This window comes from Haliotis rubra, unplaced genomic scaffold (genome assembly GCF_003918875.1).
Source record: "Haliotis rubra isolate DU_JTF1 unplaced genomic scaffold, ASM391887v1 Scf679, whole genome shotgun sequence".
Lineage (NCBI taxonomy): Eukaryota > Metazoa > Mollusca > Gastropoda > Lepetellida > Haliotidae > Haliotis > Haliotis rubra.
This window is the reverse complement of record NW_025767389.1, coordinates 185,345-209,027: the sequence shown is the minus strand read 5'-3', so window position 1 is coordinate 209,027 and position 23,683 is coordinate 185,345. Positions and strand designations below refer to the sequence as shown.

At 38.5% G+C, this 23,683-nt stretch overlaps 1 protein-coding gene across 1 annotated transcript in view; it reads right to left on the bottom strand.

Moving 5' to 3' along the window:
• LOC124257960 (substance-P receptor-like) overlaps positions 1-23,683 on the bottom strand; it is a 56,323-nt gene that overhangs the window by 11,512 nt on the left and 21,128 nt on the right. Inside the window, exons 2-3 of the mRNA XM_046692033.1 lie at positions 7,694-8,139; positions 2,226-2,327 (exon numbers count right to left, since the gene is read on the bottom strand). Of these exons, the coding sequence (XP_046547989.1) occupies positions 2,226-2,327; positions 7,694-8,139 (548 nt within the window). The remainder of the gene's footprint in view (positions 1-2,225; positions 2,328-7,693; positions 8,140-23,683) is intronic.

Genomic DNA, 23,683 nt, shown 5'->3' with positions numbered 1-23,683 from the left:
GGCAACGAAGACGTCAACAAGTTTGTTCAAAAAAGCTTTACTTTTACCATTTCGCACAAACGTGTCGCCTAACACACATCGCTGACATCAACATAAGAATCTAAAATAGTACTACATTGTGAACACTGCTTGTCTAACAATGAGCGAGTGAGTTTAGTTTTACGCCGCACTAAGCAATATTCCAGCTATATGGCGGCGGTCTGTAAATAATCGAGTCTGGACAAAACAATCCAGTGAGCAACAGCCCAGCAGTGAGCATCGATCTACGCAATTGGGATACGATGACATGTGTCAACTAAGTCAGCGAGCCTGACCACCCGATCCCGTTAGTCCGCCCTTGCGACAGGCATGGGTTACTGAAGATCAATTCTAACCCGGATCTTCACGGGTTCTCTTACAATGAATGTATGGCTAATGCCAGGGACACAGACTACGCCATGGTAGCTGTTTATCACATTGTGATCATTAAGAAAGTAAAGATTAACGTGGTGATCACTTTGTAGTTAGACTAACGTTTAGTCTCTGAATATTAATGATTTTGATAGAAACAAATAATTCCTTTTAAATTGATAAGGAGCCGAGAAGGGAGATTCCGAACGTGAAGAAATCAAGACGTCCTTAATTTAGGGCTTTAGCATTGCATAAAGGGCTATGCAGAAGGGAAAATAATGCAGTTCAGGGACTGTGAGACTAGTTTCCAATGTAACCACAGTTTGAATTCCCGCCCACAGTTTGTCAAGTGCAAGCTAAACTAAGATGTTTGCTGATGCACTTATGCCAAGACGGAAAGTGATATAAGAAGAATCAGATGTTTCTTGTTCTTGAATCCCGATTACTTTCCCCTTAAACAAAGTGGACTGTATGCCAAAATGCTACTTCAAAGGAAGCTAATGACGATACAATTATATATGGCTTCTGCAATTTGCTTCCCAGACTGTAGAGCCGTTAAGGTATTACCCCGATTGGCAAAACAAAGAAAACACTAAGACTGACCGCGGTCACTTTGTCTGGTTCATCTTTACATGCATTAAGGACATCATTTGTCTTCCTCAAATTACAGAATAGGACACAATGTGTTAAATAAGGTACACTGCTCAGAAATGGGAATGTCAGATCTTTCAACGCCATTTTCGAAGATGCGGTATTAGTGACTGACTGAGTTTGGTTTTACGCCGCTTTTAGCAATATTCCAGCAACATCACGGCGGGGGACACCAGAAATGGGGTTCACACATTGTGCCCATGTGGGGATTCAAACCCGGGTCTTCGGCGTGACGAGCCAACGCTTTAACCATTAGGCTACCCCACCTCCCCCGGTATTAGTGAATGCAACTGAATTGATGACCGTCAATTGTGGTCAAAAGCAGAAAAATGCATGGGCATATATCAGAGTATGACAGACAAATTGTTGCTACGCAAGGTCGCAATACATTTGCATTGATAATCATGAATGATGATGACTTTTTGCCTCTGCCTTGGGATTCACAGGTTGTCGCATGCTTTATTTCATCCAACTCTGCATCTTCTACCTCCTTATGGCTTCTTGTACAAATATCAAATGATAATGTCTTGAAGAGAAATAGAATAGGTGCGTGCACCATATGGAGATTATGACATTTGTGTGTGGGCATCCTGCAGAGATGGTTTATTGACACTTAGAAATGATTACGTTTCAACCATTTCTGCAGCCGCATCTCTATATGCTGTTATATTGTTGTACATGAGTTCAGTCCAAAATGAAGACCGTATTGAGGAGGTGGCAATGACACACCATTATGACAAACCCCATTCACTTGATACACTAATTTACCACACATATCATTATGAAATTCCGATATCATCGACGTTATGTATATGAAGTATTTCACGTGAACACACAATGATATTTAGAAATTGGTCAAATGTAACATACGTTATATTTGCGATTACATTTTCTCAGTTAAGTACAAATTTAGTACTTTTATTGGCTTGAGTCCCATCCGGGATTCGAACCCTCACTCTCAGTTAATGAGTGACTTTGTGTGCTGGCGATCAGGTGACTCTGAATGGGAGGATTCTGTAATTTACTGAGAAAGTTAAATTTTCACTCACTCAGTCTGTATTTTCTAAGGCATGTAGACCAGTAACACCCCAACCAGTGTCATGTAACGCCTTGTTTGATTGTTCTACCTATTTTCATCAAGACCTATTTGATGTACTATAGTGGGAATAGTGAAGGCAACGTACCGTGAGTCTTTCTGTGCGATGTTCAGTGTACAGTAGATACACTTGGGTGGGCAGCCAACACACAGCGAACACCACGAGGATCACCACCAACATGAAGATCACCTGTACAACATAGGAACTGAGTATCAAAAGGAAGATTACCTGCCAAACAAGCGTGTCAAGTGCTTGCATAAGGATCACCTGCACTAAATTTAATTTAATATTAATATGAGAGAGTGAGTATGGTTTTACGACGCTTTTAGCAATATCACAGCGAGGGACACCAGAAATGGGCTTCACACTGCACATTGTACCCATGTGGGGAATCGAACCCGGGTGACGAGCGAACGCTTTAACCACAATGCTACCCCACCGCCCTTAATATCAATATGAAGACCACCTAAATAACGAACGTAATACGTATCAGAAAGAGGACCACCTACACAGGGAACATATTGGGTATCAAAGAGAGCATCACCTACTTAACTAATTTCAAAATGACCACCTGCCTAAAGAATGGGTTTCGTGTTAACTTGAAGACCCCTTGCACAATCATATTATATGTTTAAGTTTAAAGATCACATATACTCTAGGGGGGTACAAATACATAAATCACTAATTGGCATCGTTATAAATGAAACCCCATCATTAAAACTACTCATTTCGATCTTTAATTGACTTAAATCGACCTTTTTGACAACAGTGCACAATTTTCACCCGCGAACGAAATTTCAACCAATCAGAGTGGCGCGTCTCTGTGACATCATATGAGGAATAGATATGAGGGCCGATGCAGAATTCATGTACATTTCAGGGGGTAAAGTATCTTGTTTACAGGTTTGTATAAACCTGAAATCGTGATGAAAAATGAAAGCTATATGTTCTCACAATCTACTGTGATTTAATTTTGTCTCATGCTTTGCCTAGTTTCCGAGTTACAACTTGTTTTCATAGACGATTCTGTCTAAATCGCTTGGTGTCGCTAGGCATATTTGTTCGAGCCAGACGCTAGTGATAGTTAAAACGATGATCAGCTTCGATTACGGTTAATTTCTTCAACCTAAACAGTGCGACATTAAGAAGGGTGGATGCCTATCAGATGCAGTTATTTGAAAATATCCCCGGTAGTTCTTGTCTGATTGTAATAAAGTATCAAACAGTGTGGGATTTTTCAGGTTTTCTAATGCCTGGACGGTATATGACTGATCCAAAGTGATCCCATTTCTGTGGTTTTTTTACCTCGATATTTAAGCAGTTCATGTAAAAATATGACGTCTATTACGTATTATATTAAAACTTGACATATGATTTATTTGAATCTGTAAACTAAACAACCCTACTTTGCCATTGCTAAAAGAATCTGAAAATTTACTTAGGTAAACAGGTACATACAGTATTAGCACACAGTAAATGCTTATATGTATTTCTTATGCAACAATGAAGTTCTGTTCGTATTCTCAAAACAGTGTCGGCCCATAAGTTTTCACATGAAATTAAAATTGCATGCAATACAGCAATTAATACTCCCTTGTTGTAACCCGTGTTAGGTGGTATAAACCTACACATGTTATTTGTCATCATTCAGTTGATTCAGTTAATGAATTTATAACAGGTATAATTAGTGGTTCCCATTTGGCATTTCTTGTGTCTGGAGTAAATACCCAACATTATAAACATCGATCAAAGGATTAACCGATAACACGCTGATTGATTAATTACTTTTATCTTGCACAGCGGATTTGTCAAAAGGTAGTGTTTATGTATGTAGATTTACTAATCTATACTGAATACACTCTGTCGTGTCTGTGTCTGTGTAAAAACAACATCCTTCTTTCAAAGGATTAACCGCCAGTACATTGATTGATTGCTCATTATTGGCTAACTAAATTACTTTTTTTAAAGAATGGCGGGCATGATGCAATTAGTTGCCAGGTGTGCTATCTTGGGTGACCAATGAGACTATACACCAATGTGAAATACCTGAAACGACATATCACTTTTTCGTATATTTGACTGTTAAAAGACACATAACTTGGAACAGCTGCAGATGAATGGCATATCACTCGTTTTTGTGGATATTGATGGATACATTCCTCGAACAAGGTAATAGCCTGACATTGTTCCTGTAACTTTAATCTGTTTTAATTTTAATATTTGCATTTTGTTTTTATTCATTTGTCGTAGCATTCAACAGAATGACTGTTTTCGCCGTGAAGTGTAATGAGACAGACAACATACACTAGGGCGTGTGTGCGAATTATGATTCACACTGGCAAACTATAGAATGTCTAGATATTACAGTCCTGTTATAAATTCACTATAAGTATCAGCAGATCGCCTGCATTTTATTAAGTTTTAAAACGCATACAAGTATGATAATACACTAATTAGATTATAAGACAAAATATAAAACGTACATTGACTAGTATCTACATACTGGTGAGTGGACGTTAACCACGGGGAATGTAGCAGGAATCTATCGCGCAGTATTGTCACTTCGACCCCTACCTCGCTTCCGTGGAAGAAATCATTATGTTATACGTTGTGTCATGCAAAATCCTTTTGGTCATGATTCAAATATATATTTAACTACGAGTAGAAAGTAGTTTTGATTTTTCTAACTTGATGAAAACAAACCATTGAATCTCATTAATTCTAACAGACTTTAGCCCGCAACTTCACGATTTTCCAAAATGGCGACGCCCTCTCGGGAACATCCGCCAGTCTGAGGATAAATGCTATTTAGGTTTGTTTTCACCGAGTTAAAAAAATCAAAACTACTTTCTATTGGTAGTAAAATATGTATTTGATTGATGGCCAATAGGATTTTGCATGACATAGCTTATAACATAACAATTTCTCTCGTGGAAGAGAGGTGGGTGTCAATATAATAATACTACTTACAATATTATTGTCACTTGGACCACAACCTCGCTTCCGAGGAAGAAATCGTTATGTTACAAGTTGTGTCATGGAAAATGTTTCTGGTCATCAATCATATACATATTTTACTACAACTAGTAATTAGTTTTGATTCTTTAACTTCCGTGAAGCGATCTGAACACAAGCAAGATATCGTTCCAGGCTTCCACAACGCTCGCTTCGCACTCACAAACATAACCCATTTAGAACCAACTGCGGGGTGCTGTGGAAATCTGTGCATCGCCCGAACACTAGGAGCAATTGACGACCATGCAACGATTCGGCATGTCTTCGTTGATGTCGAGAAATCATCAAAATGAGGAGCTTGCTACACATTTTATATACAACTAACTGAAAATCCTTCCTCATAAGACGTCACTGCAGTGCTCTGGCAACAGTGTTACGTAACCTGTCTGTGGTTTCGTTGGCGGGCGAGAGTGAAACAGGCGACTTTTTGACAACTTTTAATCATAAGTAACCATAAGTTTTTTTAAGAATGAATTTGGTGTTCCGCGTAAGACTAACCACATATCTTTCATATGTAATGGTTAAAAGAGTACAAAAAACAAAGTTTATTTGTTCTTTAAAACGAATACCACTTACGCAGAGTTAGCATTGCGTCTTATTTGGGCACCTTAAGCTTCGTATTTAGTAGCGTATCAGCGTGACGGTTACTGGTAAAACAATTAATTGAGTACCATAATGAAGTCTTCCAATCACGTACATGAAGAACATACTGAGTATAAAGATGAAGATCATCTCCACAACATACTAAATTAGTGTCAATGTTCCAGAAGGGTAACCTTTTGGCCAACAGGATCAGCAACAATTTACTCAATTAGGTAACGCTTAATTCTTTGTTTTGAATTTTTGCTGTTTAACGCCGCACTCAACAATGTTCCAGCTATACGAAGGCGGTCTGTAAATAATGGACCAGGCAATCCATTGATTGACATTTTGAGAATCGTTCTACCCAACTGGGATACGATGACATGTGTCAAGTCATGAGCGAGTCAAGACCAACCGATCACGTTTGTCGCCTTTACGATAAGAATGGTTTGATAAAGAGCGGATCTCCACGGGTCCTTGAAACCGTTAAGAACTTGCCTGGTGTATTCATAAGAATGCACATTAGACTTTGATCATTTAAACAATTGCCTGACTGACTGACTGAGTTAAGTTTTACGCCGCTTTTAGCAATATTCCAGCAATATCACGGCGGGGGACACCAGAAATGGGCTTAACACATTGTGCCCATGTTTAAACAATTGAATGGACGAGATGTTTTTTATTAATCTGATATGTCAACATGACCATTAGCATGACAGGGGTCTTTTATCAAGACTCATTTTTTTCTAGATCATTTGAAAACATGAAAAGGGTAAAGAAACGTATAGCATACCGACTTTGACAATGGGCATATTTTCTTTTCAAATTTGAAATGTATCTTTCTTTCTGTACGCAATGTACTCCTGATGTCAGAATTCCGAAACGTTTATGTCTAAGAAAAGAAAGAGAGGAAAAGCTAGCATCGACGTTTGAGTACGTCTGATTATTTGATACCAACAATTTTATTCAACCCGTGTTGTGGTTAGTGTCCAATAACCTCTAATCATAATCATTCATTTCTTGCTTATGAAAACAACTTTAAACGACTGGTTCCTCGACTAACACCAATGTATAATTGTAAAGCTGTACAAAGAATCTTGCTAGCAGACTAAGGCTGACACAAATACAGTTATAAACGACGTTCATTAGTTTAAAAAGGGGGAAGGGGAGACATGTATATGGTATTGTTTATCCAAAACGGGTCTTCGAAATACGCTTACCATACGCCATCGATCACGTGGAGGCAAGATGCTGAGTAGGAAGAAGAATATGTAGTGCTTAGGGTTTCCTAGTCTCCGGAAGAGAAATTAAATTAGCTCACATTTGCTTTACCGTCTAATGAGAACCGGGCGCTGGCTGGCAAATAGAATATTCCACACGATACAGTAGTCTGCACTGAGGTTATTGCTAAAAGCAAGAAATTAATTTTCAGCGAGCCAAAACACCTTCCTTGGTAGAGTATTGATTTCAATATGGATGATCTATAGGCGGACACTATGGATTAAGTGCTTTTGTCAGGTCGCTCACAAATTGCTGGATGACATGCTATCACTTCATAATCGAGATATATATATATCCAAGAAGACAAGTCTTTCCAACTACATGTATTTATGCAATTTCTGGTTCATAAGAAGGCATCAACTGATGATACTATTATGAATATTTGAGAACTGACAGTACAGTATAAAGTTTATAATCTCATCAAAATTAATACATATGACGTAGCTCTAGATGTTTCTGAAAACATGTAAACATATATCTTCTCAAACATATTTTTTCCTGCTAATAACAGCGATACAACGAACACCCGTTATTTCGGACAAACCATTTCCAGCGACATATCCTTGATTATTGATCATTCGTCAATCATCTGCACGTACTTATAAAAACGTTATGAAATAATCGCCCGGTAAGCAGGGTTTCCGGAATAACAGGGTTTCGCTGTATATGCCTCATACCTTCTTTCTCGCTCTGTTCTGGCCCGAGTTGTTACGTGGCACGTTTTCCCCAGGTGCTGTTTGTGTTTTGAGTGTCCAGATGATGACTGAGTAGGCTATGGACATGACCAACATTGGCATAAAGAACAATACTACAGAGACACCTGTGTAATAAGCAGTTCGCCAGGGCATTTCAACTCGTGTTGTATTCGTGACTGGATCCAGTATGTGTGCCACTGGCCAGTCATCGTCACACCACAGTTCTAAATGGTCCTTCCATTGACGTCTATTTAAAATTCGGAAAAACAGCAAAGGAGATCCAACTATCACGGAACACAACCATACAACTATTATGGAGGTTTTAGCTTTCCTTTCTGACATATGCGCCTTCATTGCGAAAACAATTCCAAAGAATCTGTCGTAGGCGATTAAGGTCAAGGTCAGCACACTGGCAACAAGGGAGAGAACTGAAAAGAATGAGATGAAAACGTTAGTTGCAGAATTAGATCTCATATGATGCATGGAAATATTGATATTGACTGAGAAAATGATAATACGGACATTTAACACACGCCATGCTTGTCGCAAGAGGCGACTTTCGGGATCGGGTTGTCAGGCTGTTTGACCTTGTTGGTGCGTGTGATTGTGTCATATTTGGGTAGAACGATGCTCATGATGTGAACCACTGGACTGTTTCGACAGCCTAACACCGATGTGTCGCACTTTGATGTGTCGATCTTGCGGTTGTCTCGAAGGAATGTATGCTTTCTTTACTAATCAATTTTGGTTGTGACGAACCTCGGATAACACGAACTATTTAGTAGCCTAGTGGTTAGAGCGTTGGCTCGTCACGCCGAAGACCCGGGTTCGAATCCCCACATGGGTACAATGTGTGAAGCCCATTTCTGGTGTCCCCCGCCGTGATGTTGCTGTAATATTGCTAAAAGCGGCGTAAAACCAAACTCAGTCAGTCCATCAGTCGACACAACGGTGCTTGTCTGTATTAACATAATGCCGTCATAAAGCTGGATTATTGCTGTGTGGGGCGTTTTACAACAATTAGACAATACCGTCACCGAAACATTGCACTGGACATCATTTTGACCTCAAGTGTCCCCGTCATGTCTGCCACAAAACGTTGAAAAAGTTAACCAATCCGTGCATTCTTTAGGATTGAGCCTGCAGCAAGTACGAAAGGTATTACTGATATCACACAGGCGTGGGTGCTTTTTGATCACTACGAAATATTAATGTAATCAAAATCTTACAATCAATACCAAATATCTTACCCAGCATTGTTACACCAAGACATTGCGAACTTTGCGAACTTTATTGATAATAATTAGAAAGTATACACTTTTTAGGAGATTTCCGATGAAAAACAATTCAAAACGAATTTTTCATGAACAATAATTCAAACCGTATCAATCTGATTATTTTTTATCTGCCATAAAATGGTTACCTTGAGGGGATACATTACCCACGAATAACAAACGCGAAGATTGTATCATTATATTGCTTGATGCCGCAGGACACCGGTTGATTGAACAGCGGTAACAATAAACGGAAAGTAATTTGTTATTCTCCAGTTAAATTGTGCAGTGGTCTGGGCATATTAGACTGTAACTTATAAAGTACAAAATACATACTGAAATATTATTAACTGAAAACATGTATTGATGTTCTGTATACATATACCCTTGAATGTAGTGCGGTTACTGCATTGAATAAAAATGTTAATCAAACTTCATATCACATATTGATCATTCAGTGGTCTGTCTGAAAGAACATGAGTTAAGGAGAGCGATGTAAATGGCACGATGTGCAAATAACAGGATGAATTATTAGAATCGATTGTTTTACTATGATCAAACGACGAGGTCAGAAGGTCACAAGTTCACGAGATATTTTCATCTTGTTATGAAGCACATCAACAAGAAACTGAAAAGATATGAAACTATTTATAGCTGAAACAGGATCATATATTAGACAGTACAATTTTCGTACGTTAACAGAAAGAAGAGAACTTTAACGCTAATCTCCGACATCTCCGTTTACCAACACCGAAATATCTTCTCTGTAATTGCCTCTACTGGTCCCTTTCACATCCTAGCATGAGGTTGCCACGTATACATAATTTGTGGTTTGCATGTGTATATAACTACCATGAGAGGGTTATTCGGTCACTTTTTGGAAAGTGCAGAGATAATATGATAATATGATCATACAAATGCATTTTACATTTTATGTGTATGTGCATATAAACCTTTAAACGGCAAAAGAAAGTATACGTCTCATTTGAGTGATCATATTGTCTTTTTCATTACAAGTTCGAGATATTATAGTAAAATGTACTTTACTTATATGACCCGATGCAGTTCCATTTTTCAAATAATATATTTACTTAGTTTTTAATTTGTACAAACGTATACCCAAATGCTGCCCTTTCGTTTCAAAGTCCTTGCGTTTCAAGTCAATAGAATATAGCGTCACAAAAATATACATTTGAAAACTCTACATAACTTTAGAATAAATTCATTTCTTACCCAAGTTATTGAACCAATGTATTTTAGACAAAATGTCTCACTGCCGATTACTTTTGACAATGCTGCAGGAATGAATGATATTTAATTGAGAAGACATAATCATACTTAACAACTGATAGATCAAGTTTCATACTCAAACAAAAAAAGCTCGACATACTTTCTTTTGACCTTCAGTTTAACTTGTATGGTGGGTTATATAATTATGCTCGCATTGAAAGATGAGTATCGGAAATTTACGGTAAGGAAACTTAGGTTGGTAATAGTCACTTTGTCTTAAAAGTTGTAGTAAAATAGTTTTAGTTTTATTTACTAAAGTAGCTTTAGGAACAATGTACATTGTATGTTACAATGTCTTTGGGGAACAAGTCATTGAATATATAATGCAACCATGTCTATTTTTGCAAATGTATCAGATAGTGATGGCAGAAAAACCGATTTGTTTATCACATTGGTAACGCTACCCATCACCCATGGACAGATCATGACTTACAGGCGTGGGGTGAAGTGTTTCAAACGATTTTGATGTGAAAGTGTTTTGAAATAATTTCCCTCTCCTAGTGTTATAGTTTTTGATGACCAGCCTCATGTCCTTGTACATGATCCATGATCTTCCCCAGAAAGATGAAATGCAAGAGCACTTTTAAAGTATTTGCCACGCAAATATCCAGATTCAGATGCTTTTCATGTTCGTGACGTTTTAGTTCTGAATCTTATGTAATATCTGTACAACTTTCTCCACATACAGGAGGGGGATAGGGAGGTGATTATTTATTTATTATCTATTATTTTCAAATGTTTCAGGTAAGAAAAGCTCATGTACAGGAACAATATATGAAACTGGCAATTCACTACCATCTCATTTTATAATGAGATATCACCTTTTTCTGCAGGACACGGAAGGCTATCAGTGGTAACAATTGTTGTAAATATGTATGATCTGCAGAGGAACTCTGAAAGTGTGGTTTCATCAGAAACGAGAGCATTGTGAAATACAAAAAAACATACAATGCATTCCAAGTGAGTTCATCTCTTGTCGGACTGGTTTGAATTTTTCAAAATTAGGAACTACATCCTGGCTTTACATATAGCAACTGTGATGAAATGACTTCTGGTTTTTTAAGTGGACATGGTTTGCATACAGCCCCGGAGCACCCGAAACTGCAATTCATTAGCTTATTGCAAAGCTTTTCTCTGTATTATTGCTTTTACTTCAGTGTCTACGTGTGGTTAAAAGATGCCCCAAATCAGCAATGAAATCTCCAGCAGCAGCATTGCTTCTCTCATCTTAACATCATCATCAGATTAATAACCTGACCATCTCTACGGTTTGAAACTGCACTTTATTTACTAACGCAGGCTCCTGAGCCTGTACCCCGAAACCCTGCACTGATGCAAACCCTGAAAGCCTGAGCGTGTTCAGTATAATCCTGGATACAATGTCTGTACTTGTTGCTCAAGTTCATACCATTATCCTAATGCTGTCAAATCTTCTGAGCTTTGATTTATAGCCAAATTCAGGTCTGTTGAGCAATCCTGAATCTCAGTGGCAAATTTCCCCAATTCAGAAGACGTAGATTTCACGTTTCTTCCATTTGCCATGTAGTTCAAGCAGCGTTTAGATGATACTGTGTGGCCTCCTCACGGTACTGTTCATGCTGCCGGAAATTTGCTCTTCGGTAATATGCACCATCTTTTTCAGGCATTTCCCCACAGTTCTTTCCATTAAGATTTGCCAAGAATTGGTCTTCAATAACCATTCAACAACCTGTCGTAAGAGTGATCGGGTTGTCAAGCTCGCTGTTGTGTTTGGCACATGTCATCGTATCCTAATTGAGTAGATTGATGCCGTGCTGTTGATCACTGGATTGTCTGGTCCAGACTCGATTATTTACAGACCGCGGCCGGAGTATAGCTGGAATTGGCTGTGTGCGGCGTTAAACAACAAACCACAACAACTTTCCATTAAGTAATTTGTGTGAACACAATGTTTTGTTATGGTACCAATTTCAAATGCATCTGGCTTTTGACATTATGACTTCACAAATTGTCCAAACAGTGATCGAACTATCACATATAACATTGATCTTGAAATAATTATTTCTTGTCTTCGATATTGATTGTTGTCGGTCGTTTTATTGACATGAGTTATTATTCTAAATGCCGAAGGAGTGATTACGAAGTAGAAGCTGTCATCTCTGATGACTGCTCGCTGATAATGTCTGCGACAATTTGGGTTCCAAATTTTCTGGATCAGTATCTTTTCTTAAAGTAAACGTACATAAACTGTTGTGTCTTGTCAATGCTCAGTTCATATCGTTAGTTCACACTTTGCAATCAAATATCAAATAATTGATTTTCTAGCAGATGTGTAATATGAAATGAAAAAAATGTATACCAGCAAAATAGTGATCCTTATATGATCATGATTAGCTATCTTCAAACCTTCTTGTAAGCAAAAGGCAAGTTTCTATGGGTTTTTTTTAAAAATGAACATAAACTTAGTGGTAGATCTAAATTAATTCCCCATGACACGTTCAATTCGTGTATAAATCCACGAGAGCTTACTACAATAACAATATCTCACTCCAACAAGGCTCGAAATACTGGAGTCGGAAATTTGAGGACCTACTCGACTCTCATATGATCATTAACAGCCGTTATAGCCAGACGATAACAATTGCAATATCCGCAGTTGGCCTGTGGTGTCTTTCTCTAACAGTCGCACAAATTGATGGAGGTGAGTATTCCTCTCATCTATTGGACTTTAGACTGATCTTTATCGTTGTCGATGAAACGGGGGTTTAAGACATTTCCTGTTTCTGTTGGGCAATAGTTTGGGCACGTCTTTTGCGTGCTTCGAATGACTGGTTCAAAACACCCTATACATCAAACACGCTCGCAGCAGTCTCTATCACCTGATCAATAGAATAAAAAGCTCGAGTTGTCCACTTATTTAGAGGAGCCAAATTATTCTAGACCGGTTACTGGGCGGATTTTATTGCTTAATATGGCCTGGCCTAAAAACCTCGCCCAGTATAATCGTCAATGTATTATTCATCCCATCAATAAAGTCAATGACTGTTTGTCTTTCTCGAGCCTGAAACTAGAATGTCCATTTCCAATGTCACCGTGCCAGGAGGATTGACTGTTGGAAATAATCAAGCTGAATGCTACCCCATAGCCAGTCAGTTTGATGTGTAGAGTTATGTAGGCATAATGATGCTTCGGGCGCCCACACATACTTAGTCTGCAGCTCTGCGGGACACTTAATTTAGTGATCCAAAACGCAAAACACAAAAGCCTTTCATTAGATTATAACTATTATCTACTTGTTTTAAATTTCATATATCAACAACAAAAATTCTGAAACCTGCTAATTTCGAGAGAGACATTAAGTCTTGTTACATCTTTTTTCCACCAATCATGTATGCAAACCACCACTGTGTTTTTGCCTCAAATCGCTCTTACAGACGTTTTCGCTTTGAAGCGCGCACGTCGATTTAAATACCGGATTGGCATCACTTTGTCACAATGGCGATTTAAAAAAAAATGTTATGTATGTAAATGTTTCTTTATGACACAAATGATCACTTTATATAATAATTATACAGTATTTTTTAAACGGTTCCAAGAAAGGGTAATTCCTGTAATAGAGTGGGCACCGGTGAAGATCCGGGTTAGAATATTGATCTTCAGTAACCCATGCTTGTCGTAGGAGGCGACTAACGGGATCGAGTGGTCAGGCTCGCTGACTTGGCTGACACATGTCATCGGTTCCCGATTGCTTAGATCGATGCTCATGATGTTGATCACTGGATTGTCTGGTCCAGACTCGGATACTTAAATAGCTGGAATATAACACAGCTGGAATATTGCTGAGTGTGGCGTAAAACTAAACTAAACTCACTCACTCACTCACTAGTAGAGGGGGTGAGTTTAGGTTGATGCACGATAGGAAAAAGAGCACAAGTATGCTGCTGACATATCTAGAAGCAAGGATTCGAACCCACAATCGTTCGCGATTTGCGATCTCTTAGGCGACTTGGTCACCATTGCTTTTAGCAATATTAAGCAATATCGATAAGGGCAACAAAACAGGACGTTACACATTTTCCAAACGTGGGGAATTGAACCTTATCCCTCGACGTGGCGAGGAAAAGTTTAAGCCACTTTGCTTATCCACCGTGAACGTAACAGATGAAAGAAGATGCCTCTTCCCAACCAAATTAGTTAAATCGGTAACGCAATTGTTTCTTGTTCCAACTCATAGTATTTACCCAAAGGGCAAACAAGAAAAATATCCCGACATTTATAACAACAATATTATTAAGAAAACAATTATGATTAGTACTTTCTGTGACAGACGCTAAATAGATGATACCAATCAATCCACATAATATCAACATCACCCAAAAAATGACGGTCAAAAGGAATATGCTTCATTAACTTAAAGTTCAGTTTTCATAGAACAGACTTCAGATACCCAAATTATCTCATGCTATATTATCCTTCAGGAACCGGTTGTAAAAGGTCTCATTTTATTGGCAATTTGCATGCGATCAAAAAGATTCGGTGTATCAAGATTGATATTCTGCATACAAATCCTTTGACCAGAAAATGTCATCGGTTCTGCATGGACAGCACCTCTGTACCCCGTATGTTAAAGTATCCATTAAGGCCACATGTAAGGGCATTAATGACAGCTTTCTATCTTTGGCCGATGTTAATCTATTAGGGCAACATGTTTTGTTGTTTTTTGTGTTTCTCATCGCTCGACCGACTGTAATTTGGCCGCCGAAACGAAAATATACATTTTTTTAATTTCCGCCGACTCGAACTCAGAACCTTCTGACAACTCATTCAACATCTTCCTTCCTTTGTTAGCGCTCGGGTGAGTGAGTGAGTTTAGTTTTACGACCTTTTAGCAATATTCCAATAATATCACAGCAGGGGACACCAGAAATGAGCTTCACACATTGTACCCATGTGGGGAATCGAACCCGAGTCTTCGGCCTGACGAGCGAACGATTTAACCACTAGGCTACTCTACCGCCCCTGCTAGCGCTGGAATTAAATATATAGCTAGAGCAGAAGTAAGACTAAGCGCCAGGTATTATCATCCTTCTTGCTTTACATTTCATCTATTAATTTACGTAACTACAATATATTAAAGAATAGAGAAACCTGTTAATGACCAATGTGAGACAGTAACATCTGATTCAATCTATTTGATGTTCTCTGCTGCTTTTCCTTTCAGTGCAATCTGTGTTATTCATTCAAAATCGGCAAATTTGTCAACAGACTATGTAACTGTTATATTTCCTAAATTCCCAAGAAAGCCCACTTAAATAAGTTTTTAAGATACATGTAGGTCTTATTTTATTCCAGATGCAGATTTCCCATACAGTCAAAATAGAGCAGAATGAAAGCTACAGATGTTTTTGTCTTGTTTTCTAATGTAAATTTGGACATGATATCAAGATTTTTAATTCTACATATTTTATTTTAAGCGAACCTACTTTAGATAATTGTGACTAAGTGAAACACATACAAAATAATGCCCTTAGAAAGAGCTGCATTCTCTGGCCTTTGGTAGGTCGGCTTCGTGATTCACATCATTATTCAGTTATCACTGCACTATCGTCGTAAAGAGGTAGCAAAGAGAGACTTTTAGAAAGGTTATGAATTCCAGGAACATTCGAACAGGTAGTGCTCGATGTGTCATTTGCTATTATTCGAAAATGAACCCTTTATTCCATGTTAAAATTAATCAGTTATATACTACAAACAAAAACTACGGGAACACCCTAAAATTTGACAGTAATATATAAAAGTGAAGGTGGTGAGGTCATATATATTCTAAGGTAAATGCAATTGTTTGTGCTTAATGGTGACTTTAAACGACACGTTGGAACAATCAGTGAAGCAACTGATTCAATATTCGTTGAGTTGAAATGAAACATTGTCAAAAACAGCGAAAAACAAGGGTGCTGAAACACACCAACACCATGTTTGATTCAAACGCCCAAACACAACAGCCTAGTGCATGTGGAAGACAGACTCCTCATGCAGCTTGTGGCAACGTTTCCTTCAAAAGAAGCTACAGACAATATTGAAGCGTCACAACTTCTTCACCATGCCATAGCGCAGACCGTTAAGCGCCCACGACAGAAGCAGGGCCATTGCATGGTTACAGGATGGTGAATCCATAAGAAGTGTTGCTCGCCGTCTTCAGGTGTCTACCTCTGTCATGCACAGGCTGAGGGACAGGTTCCAGGCCACTGGTAGAGTACAGGACAGACCTCGCTCTGGAAGACCCAGAAAAACATCAAGCGCAGATGACCGATATGTTGTGCTCCAAGCCCCTCGGAACCGATTCACAAATGCCAGTGCCCAGTTGCCACAAGCTGCAAGGGAAGTCTGTCTTCCACATGCACTAGGCTGTTGTGTTTGGGCGTTTGACTCAAACATGGTGCTGGTGTGTTTCAGCACCCTTGTTTTTCACTGTTTTTGACAATGCTTCATTTCACTCACACTCAACGAATATTGAATCAGTTGCTTCACTGATTGTTCCAACATGTCGTTTAAAGTGCTCAATAAGCACATAAAAAATTGCATTTACATTAGAGTATAAATGACCTCAAGTAAATATATGACTATCAAATTTCAGGGTGTTCCCATACTTTTTGTTTGTAGTATATAAAGGTGGTGCGAAAAATGTAGTTATGATTTTGTGGATGAGACATGTTTAATGCAATATGGACGAAAGGACAGAAAATAGACTCAAGGCAATTATAATCTCTCAGCTCATGTCAGAACGGTAAAACCTTAACGACACGAAGAGTTTATACTACTGTGTATAAGGAAAGTGAGAATCCACCATAGCATTATTCGAAATTCATTGAACGCAACAAGCACATGGTACCACTTTCTCGTTTTCCAATATTTTTTTCTAATAGACAGTCCAGTTACAAGCTTGGATATCAAGATTTTCTTCATTGCGTCTTAATAGTTTGGAATAAATTGTAGATATGTTTTAACCTTTACATTTGTTTATGTTAAACGCATATGAAGGAGAACATTTAAAACAGAACTGATTAAATAGAAGGATCTCTCATGAATCACCGAGTACCTACGTCTTAGCAATAGGACATAGATTAATTTGTCTGCGTGAGCATCATGCTGAAATTCTGACGACGTACGGTTCCAAAAGTTGGATAAACATCACTTCCAAAATAAACTGACGTACAAAAGAAAGTACTCACCTGATGCTTAGGTAAAATGTTTTCCTAAAAACAGCGTAATATTTAGAAAAGTGTTTTGATTGTGACTCACAAGTCACAAACATTGTGTACGTTGTGCAATAACACCATAGATATCGTACCCAATTGGAACATTGCTAGCGAAATATTTACGTTTTTTAATAGTCTCAAAACACCAGGTGTGTACTTTCTTTTGTACATCAGTATAGTCTGTCTGTCTGTCTGTCTGTCTGTCTGTCTGTCTGTCTGTATGTATGTATGTATGTATGTATGTATGTATGTATGTATGTATGTATGTATGTATGTATGTATGTATGTATGTATGTATGTATGTATGTAGGTATGTATGTATGTAGGTAGGTATGTATGCTAAAAGTTATACAACATTTACTGTCTAGTAACACCATTACTGTCTAGCATGTACTTATTTGTCTACTTGCTTGCATGTATGTATGCATTCCAACAAGTATAAAACATTTCGATAAATCCCACCATTACTGTCTCGCGTGCACTTATTCGTCTGATTGACGGGTTGGTTGAAAGAGATGGTGTCATTAGGTAGACGTCGCCAGAATAATTCTTTGATAAAAGTATCTGGTCGTATAGCACACACAGTTAGTTCTAATTAGCACACAGCAGCTGTAACTATATAGGCTTTACGCCTAATGGAGCTCTGTGAAGGTCTATAAGTAACATAAGCCAAAAGGTGTGTAATTAATCTGAAGCCGGAGAACTTATGTGAGCGCTAAGTAGATCACATGATCTCATGCTAAAATTCATCGCGATTAACATATTACTTCATCAATTCTTACTGTTTTTCTGTTTTTCGATAGGACTGATGTTTGTAAACGAAAACTGGGAAATGGATTCACTATTTGGTCAGTAATTGGTCTAAAATATTTGAAAATTGTTCCTAAATAATTTTCGGATTCGAACCCACGATCAGCGGATCCAGTGACTGTTTAGGGAGCAAAGCTTCAAGGCCAAGAATCCCCCTTACCTCAACACACGATCACAAACCAATACACCAACACACACGCTCTCTAAGACTAAAAATGTCCATATGCTCGACTGATTAATTATCGATAACTTGCCAACTTGCGTGCTAGCAAACAATGACGGTACTATTTTAAGCATAAGCAACTACCGGTGAGCTTAAGCAACTATAATGTGATGAACATCTTGAGTCAAAGTCGTGTGGAAATAATTTGCAGAAACTAAATATCATACGCAGATATGCATATTTCCCATGTAGATTCAAAACGGACAACGTTGGTTTCACACTAAATATTCTAGATGAACCCTAAGTGGTATAATACATAAGCCCTCCTGCATAGAAACGAAGATTGGTACTTTGACGTTCAAGTCACCGAGAGGATCATTAATGTCTTGCTTCATCTGTTCCGAAACCTTGAGGTAATGATATCGACTCAGCTCTGACAGCTTACTATCAATGCCGGAGGTAAAGTGAAAATTGTCTTTTTGTCGGAATCTAAAAATCGACTAATCACCAACCCATTGTAAAGGATGGTCGATTCATCTGTTTCGAAACCTTGAGATAATGATGTCAATCCAGCACTGACAGCTTACTGTACTGCTAGAGGTAAAGTGAAAATTGCCGCTTTGAAGGAATTTAAAACGGACACGTATCCAATGCATTGTAAAGGATGCGGAGTCTGTGAGAAGCCTAAGGGGACGTGTATCCCATGTGATTGATGCCTCTGCTTATTCAGATGGGGCCAAAGTAATATGTGGGTTACACAGAGGCGACGATGTCTCTTGTGGCTGCTGATTGTATGCAGTCACAGATCAGTCCTAGAGGCGACAAGGGCATTTTTATCTTCATCAGAAAACACAATCTCTGAAAGTATAGAGCTATCAGTGTGGTTAGATGGACATGCGCCTGTTTGACCGATGGCTCTCATGACTAATATCCTTCAGGCGATCCTTAACACCTATTGCTGTGCTATATTGCATTCTGTATTTGAAAGCAGAGAGGATTTGGATTGTTAAATCATTATTAAAGTAATATTTTCATTAATATTCCTATTGGGCTCTATATACATGTATTTTATCATGTCTTGAAACTGGAGAGAGAAACATTTGAAAAGCTGCATAGTTATCTGGATTAAATGGTGTTCGCAAACCATTCTTTGAGAATTAGTGATTAGTTAACACCCATGAATTGTTACTAAAACAAAACTGATATATTAACGTACCTGATCAGTTTCAGTAGTTATGTATAAATACATGCACATGATGCTAATACTAACATCCAGTATGTCTGAAAACAGGACCGCCTCCGTGGTGTAGTGGTTAGAGCGTCCGCCGGAGAGCGGAAGGTCGCGGGTTCGATCCCCGACCGCGTCATACCAAAAGACGTTAAAATATGGTACTTGTTGGTCCCTGCCTAGCGCTCGGCATTAATGGGTACAACAAGGACTGGTCGGCTCGGAGTTAGTATAATGTGTCTGAGTGGGTTATTCATGCTTCACTGCGGCATGTTATCTCAGTGGGCTAGCACTATAAAACCAGCTTCAGTCTGGGCTAGTACAATCAGCCGCACATACACATACACATACACATGCATGCACGTCGTCATATGAGCGAAATATTCTCAAGCACGACGTTAAACCCAATTTCACTTCACCTGAAAACAGTTCCATATCACAATTGTTATCACAAGGGTCATGAGGAGTACCTAGTCTGCCATCTTACAAAACGTTAATTGGTGAAAAAATACAGATGATTTTACATCTGTTTCCATGTCCAAATGGGTTTTATTCTTCCTCGAATAGACAAGACGAAAATGATATACTTCTAAATTAATAACAATGTTAGCAGTAAAACTTTAGAGTGTGTTCTGTTTAACCAAGGACAGATATAAAGTAACGAGCGACAATGATAGGCATATGTGTCAATATGAACCCAGACTAAAGCATATTTGTAAAACGCATATCAATATTTTCTTTAGATGGACCATATAAGTGGTCCGCCCCAAAAAGTCAACATACGTTATCTTTGTAAAAGAAAACGATCGTGATGTCGATAGAAGACTTACTGGTACAACAGTTGAAAATAAAAGTGTTCGATTCAGTGTTCAAACAAATGAACATATGGCCATATCGAGTATTACTGATTGAGTGATGATGAATTGATATTCAGAGGGTCAATGGCACTCGAACATTACTGTCGATATGATTATTAAATAAGATCTCGGGAGAACCATGTTATCAAGAAGAAATTGATGAATATACTTTCATTATGGCAAGATGGAGTATCTGTCTTGTGCAATTGTGGCATGTACAATGAAGTATAAGACGTTCAGTCTATTGACACTATTCATTTTGCTTATTCACATGAAACCGGTTCGACGTCCCTTTCTGTGAATGTTAAAAGACGTCAAGATCAGAGACGCTGTTCTCGTGAGGGGTATCTCATGTTTTATTCTGAGACCTTACAACATCATATGCATCGGCAAACATCCCTAATCACGAATTGTGACGTAATGTCTTGCATAAAACATGTCATTGTCTGCCTCTACAATGTCACAAATGTGAACGTTGCCAAAATCCTCGCTATATAACGACATCTGCGGGAATTTGTTGAAGCAGAATATTATTATTGATGAAACTGAAAAAAGAGCTCAAAATAATTAGTATCATCGCAGTTTCAAGTAACTTTACATGGTTATGTAAAGAACAGATAACGTCAAAGGATCTCTATCGTGAACTGCACTCAGCTTCCCAAGGACTGCATAAGAACATTTGTTTCTTTTGTGCTAAAAACACAACGCGTCCCTGTTTATCTGTTATTCAAAGAGGGGTATCTTAAACATGAAATGATATTGATATTGATATAATGATCACAGTTACGTAATATAATAGTAATGAGAAAAGTTCGATAAATGTTAAAGATGTATCGCAAAAATTTGTTAAATATCAATTAACTCAACTAATGTCAAATAAACGTCTGTAGCATCCTTCAACAGGTGTTTCGTTAACTGTTTATTGTAGAAAGTTTTTCTGTTGAATCCATTCAAGGCCTTAACGTCATGATTATGAGAGCTGTCGACCTTGTAAGTTGAGATCAGCTAACGACCATGTGTGTTGTATAATGTTATCTAACGGAAAAAGTAACGGTGTTTCAAGAGAAATATATCTCTTCAAAAAAGTACTTTCAATTTGGATAGGAAGTATAAGCGTTAACAAACTTAAGACAGATATCTTACAAACGCACCACCATTTCTCTTTATTACCACCCCAAAACACAACGTATGGGATGCACGTGCACAAAGCAGTTGCCCCATGCACGTTCATGGGGTGTTTTTCAAGAAGGTCGATAAATCACTGTAGACCATAAAATTTGACAATCATCTTGCATCACACAGTTGTTAGTGTTTGTTTCCAGCTGGGTTATTATTACTATATGAACATTGAGTGACTCCGATATATCTCCCAATTTTATCATAATTTAAAATGAAGTTCTCCTACTTGTATAGGAGTATAGTATACTGAATTCACTTATATAAGATGAAAAGTTCTCTTCGACTTTCTAGTCGTGCTTCACAGTTTGCACGCGAATGTTCCTGTATGGTGCTCTGATTAGCTATCAGGTGCTTGTGAAAACACTTGTTTAACCGTACATAACGCTTACGCAATGTGACAGTTTCGTGAAAATCAACGTCGAGGTGCCATGAGTGTGCTGCTGTAAGGAATGGCGTAAATTTGCCTGATCACAATGTCATCTATTTGGAGACGTGATCTATAGCAAAACCACACTCATGACTTCCCACGGGCCGGTCGTCCATGTTTGACGTATCCGGTCGGTTTCAGAGCACAACATCCATCCCAAAAGTTTTCTAGGCAATCATTGCATGGTCTTGGTAGCATCTCAAGTTCAGAAACGAGGACTGCGACAGCAAACTGCTTACAGGTAGTCCAGGTTTCCGCGCAAGCGTCGAGACGTCGAGTAGTATGTTTCTCAACGTCGTTTGGAAGGTGTGGCATGAGATGGTGAAACGTTTACGACAGGACCAGAACCAGGCCGTAACACAAGCACAGTGGAATAAATATTCGGTTGACATTCTGTTTTCAAGCACCAGGTGTCTTCAGTGCGCCTCGCCTGTATCATCTGAACTGGTGGGAACACATCCTATATGGATATTTTTCATGGTGTTGATGCCTATCTTTGTAGGCGTTTCACCTGTCACCATGTATGGGTTTAGTCAAGGGATTTTATATGAGCTAAAAGTGAACGTACGAATGACCAAAAATTTAGTTGTTAATTTAAGTAACACAACATAAAATTACAGACGGGTTTTTCGTTTGTGTATATATTTTTGTCACTATGTAGAAGGTGGAGATGGTGTTCATTCATGGACATTTGAGTTGGACGTGTCTTGCATACATGTTCTTCGACTTTCAATTTTCCATCTAAGTTAGTGAAACGTGATGTCATCACCTAGACGAATGGACGAATGGCAGACCGACTTGACGCAAGGGTCATGACGAGCTGCCGCACAGGATGGCAACAGGTTGGACACTGACTTAAAATACCAATTTCCTGGTTGTTCATCACTGATGAATATGTGGAGAAAACCAACTTTGTAATTGTAATGGACTGGTGTCTTCTTTTACACACATACCCTTTGTTGAATTCTCTGCAGAGAAGATGAAGAGATGTCTCTAACAGACGAAAACTCGCTTATTAGTTCATCATAAAGAACTATATATTGACCTTTTAATATTGTAATCATCTGTGTCAGGAACAGTACTTCCTAAAACATGTAAAATCATCAAATGAGTAACACCAAAAGTTCTTAATAGAACGTGTGTTCGAATAGCTCTCATTGGTGGTATTCCAGCAAGGTTACGACTCTCGCATTAATGGCTGTATATCACCTCAAACTCAAATAGATTTGATTCAGACAAGACGTGGCCAATGTATCCCCAAGCGGTCATCTGAATGTGCAAGCCTCAAGTCTGAGAACAATGTTCTTCAAACCATTTGATCCAGGTTCAGCTGTAAATATCCCTGTGGCTTTCTACTTAAGCGGTTGGACAAATGTGATTGGTGGCTAACTGTGTATATTCACAATCGGTCAGTAGGATTCATTTTAGTCATTGGTAAATTGCCACTGATCCTCTACCGGGATGCTAGCATCATGCCTGACCAAGCACAATTTATTGGTCTGAAAAGCC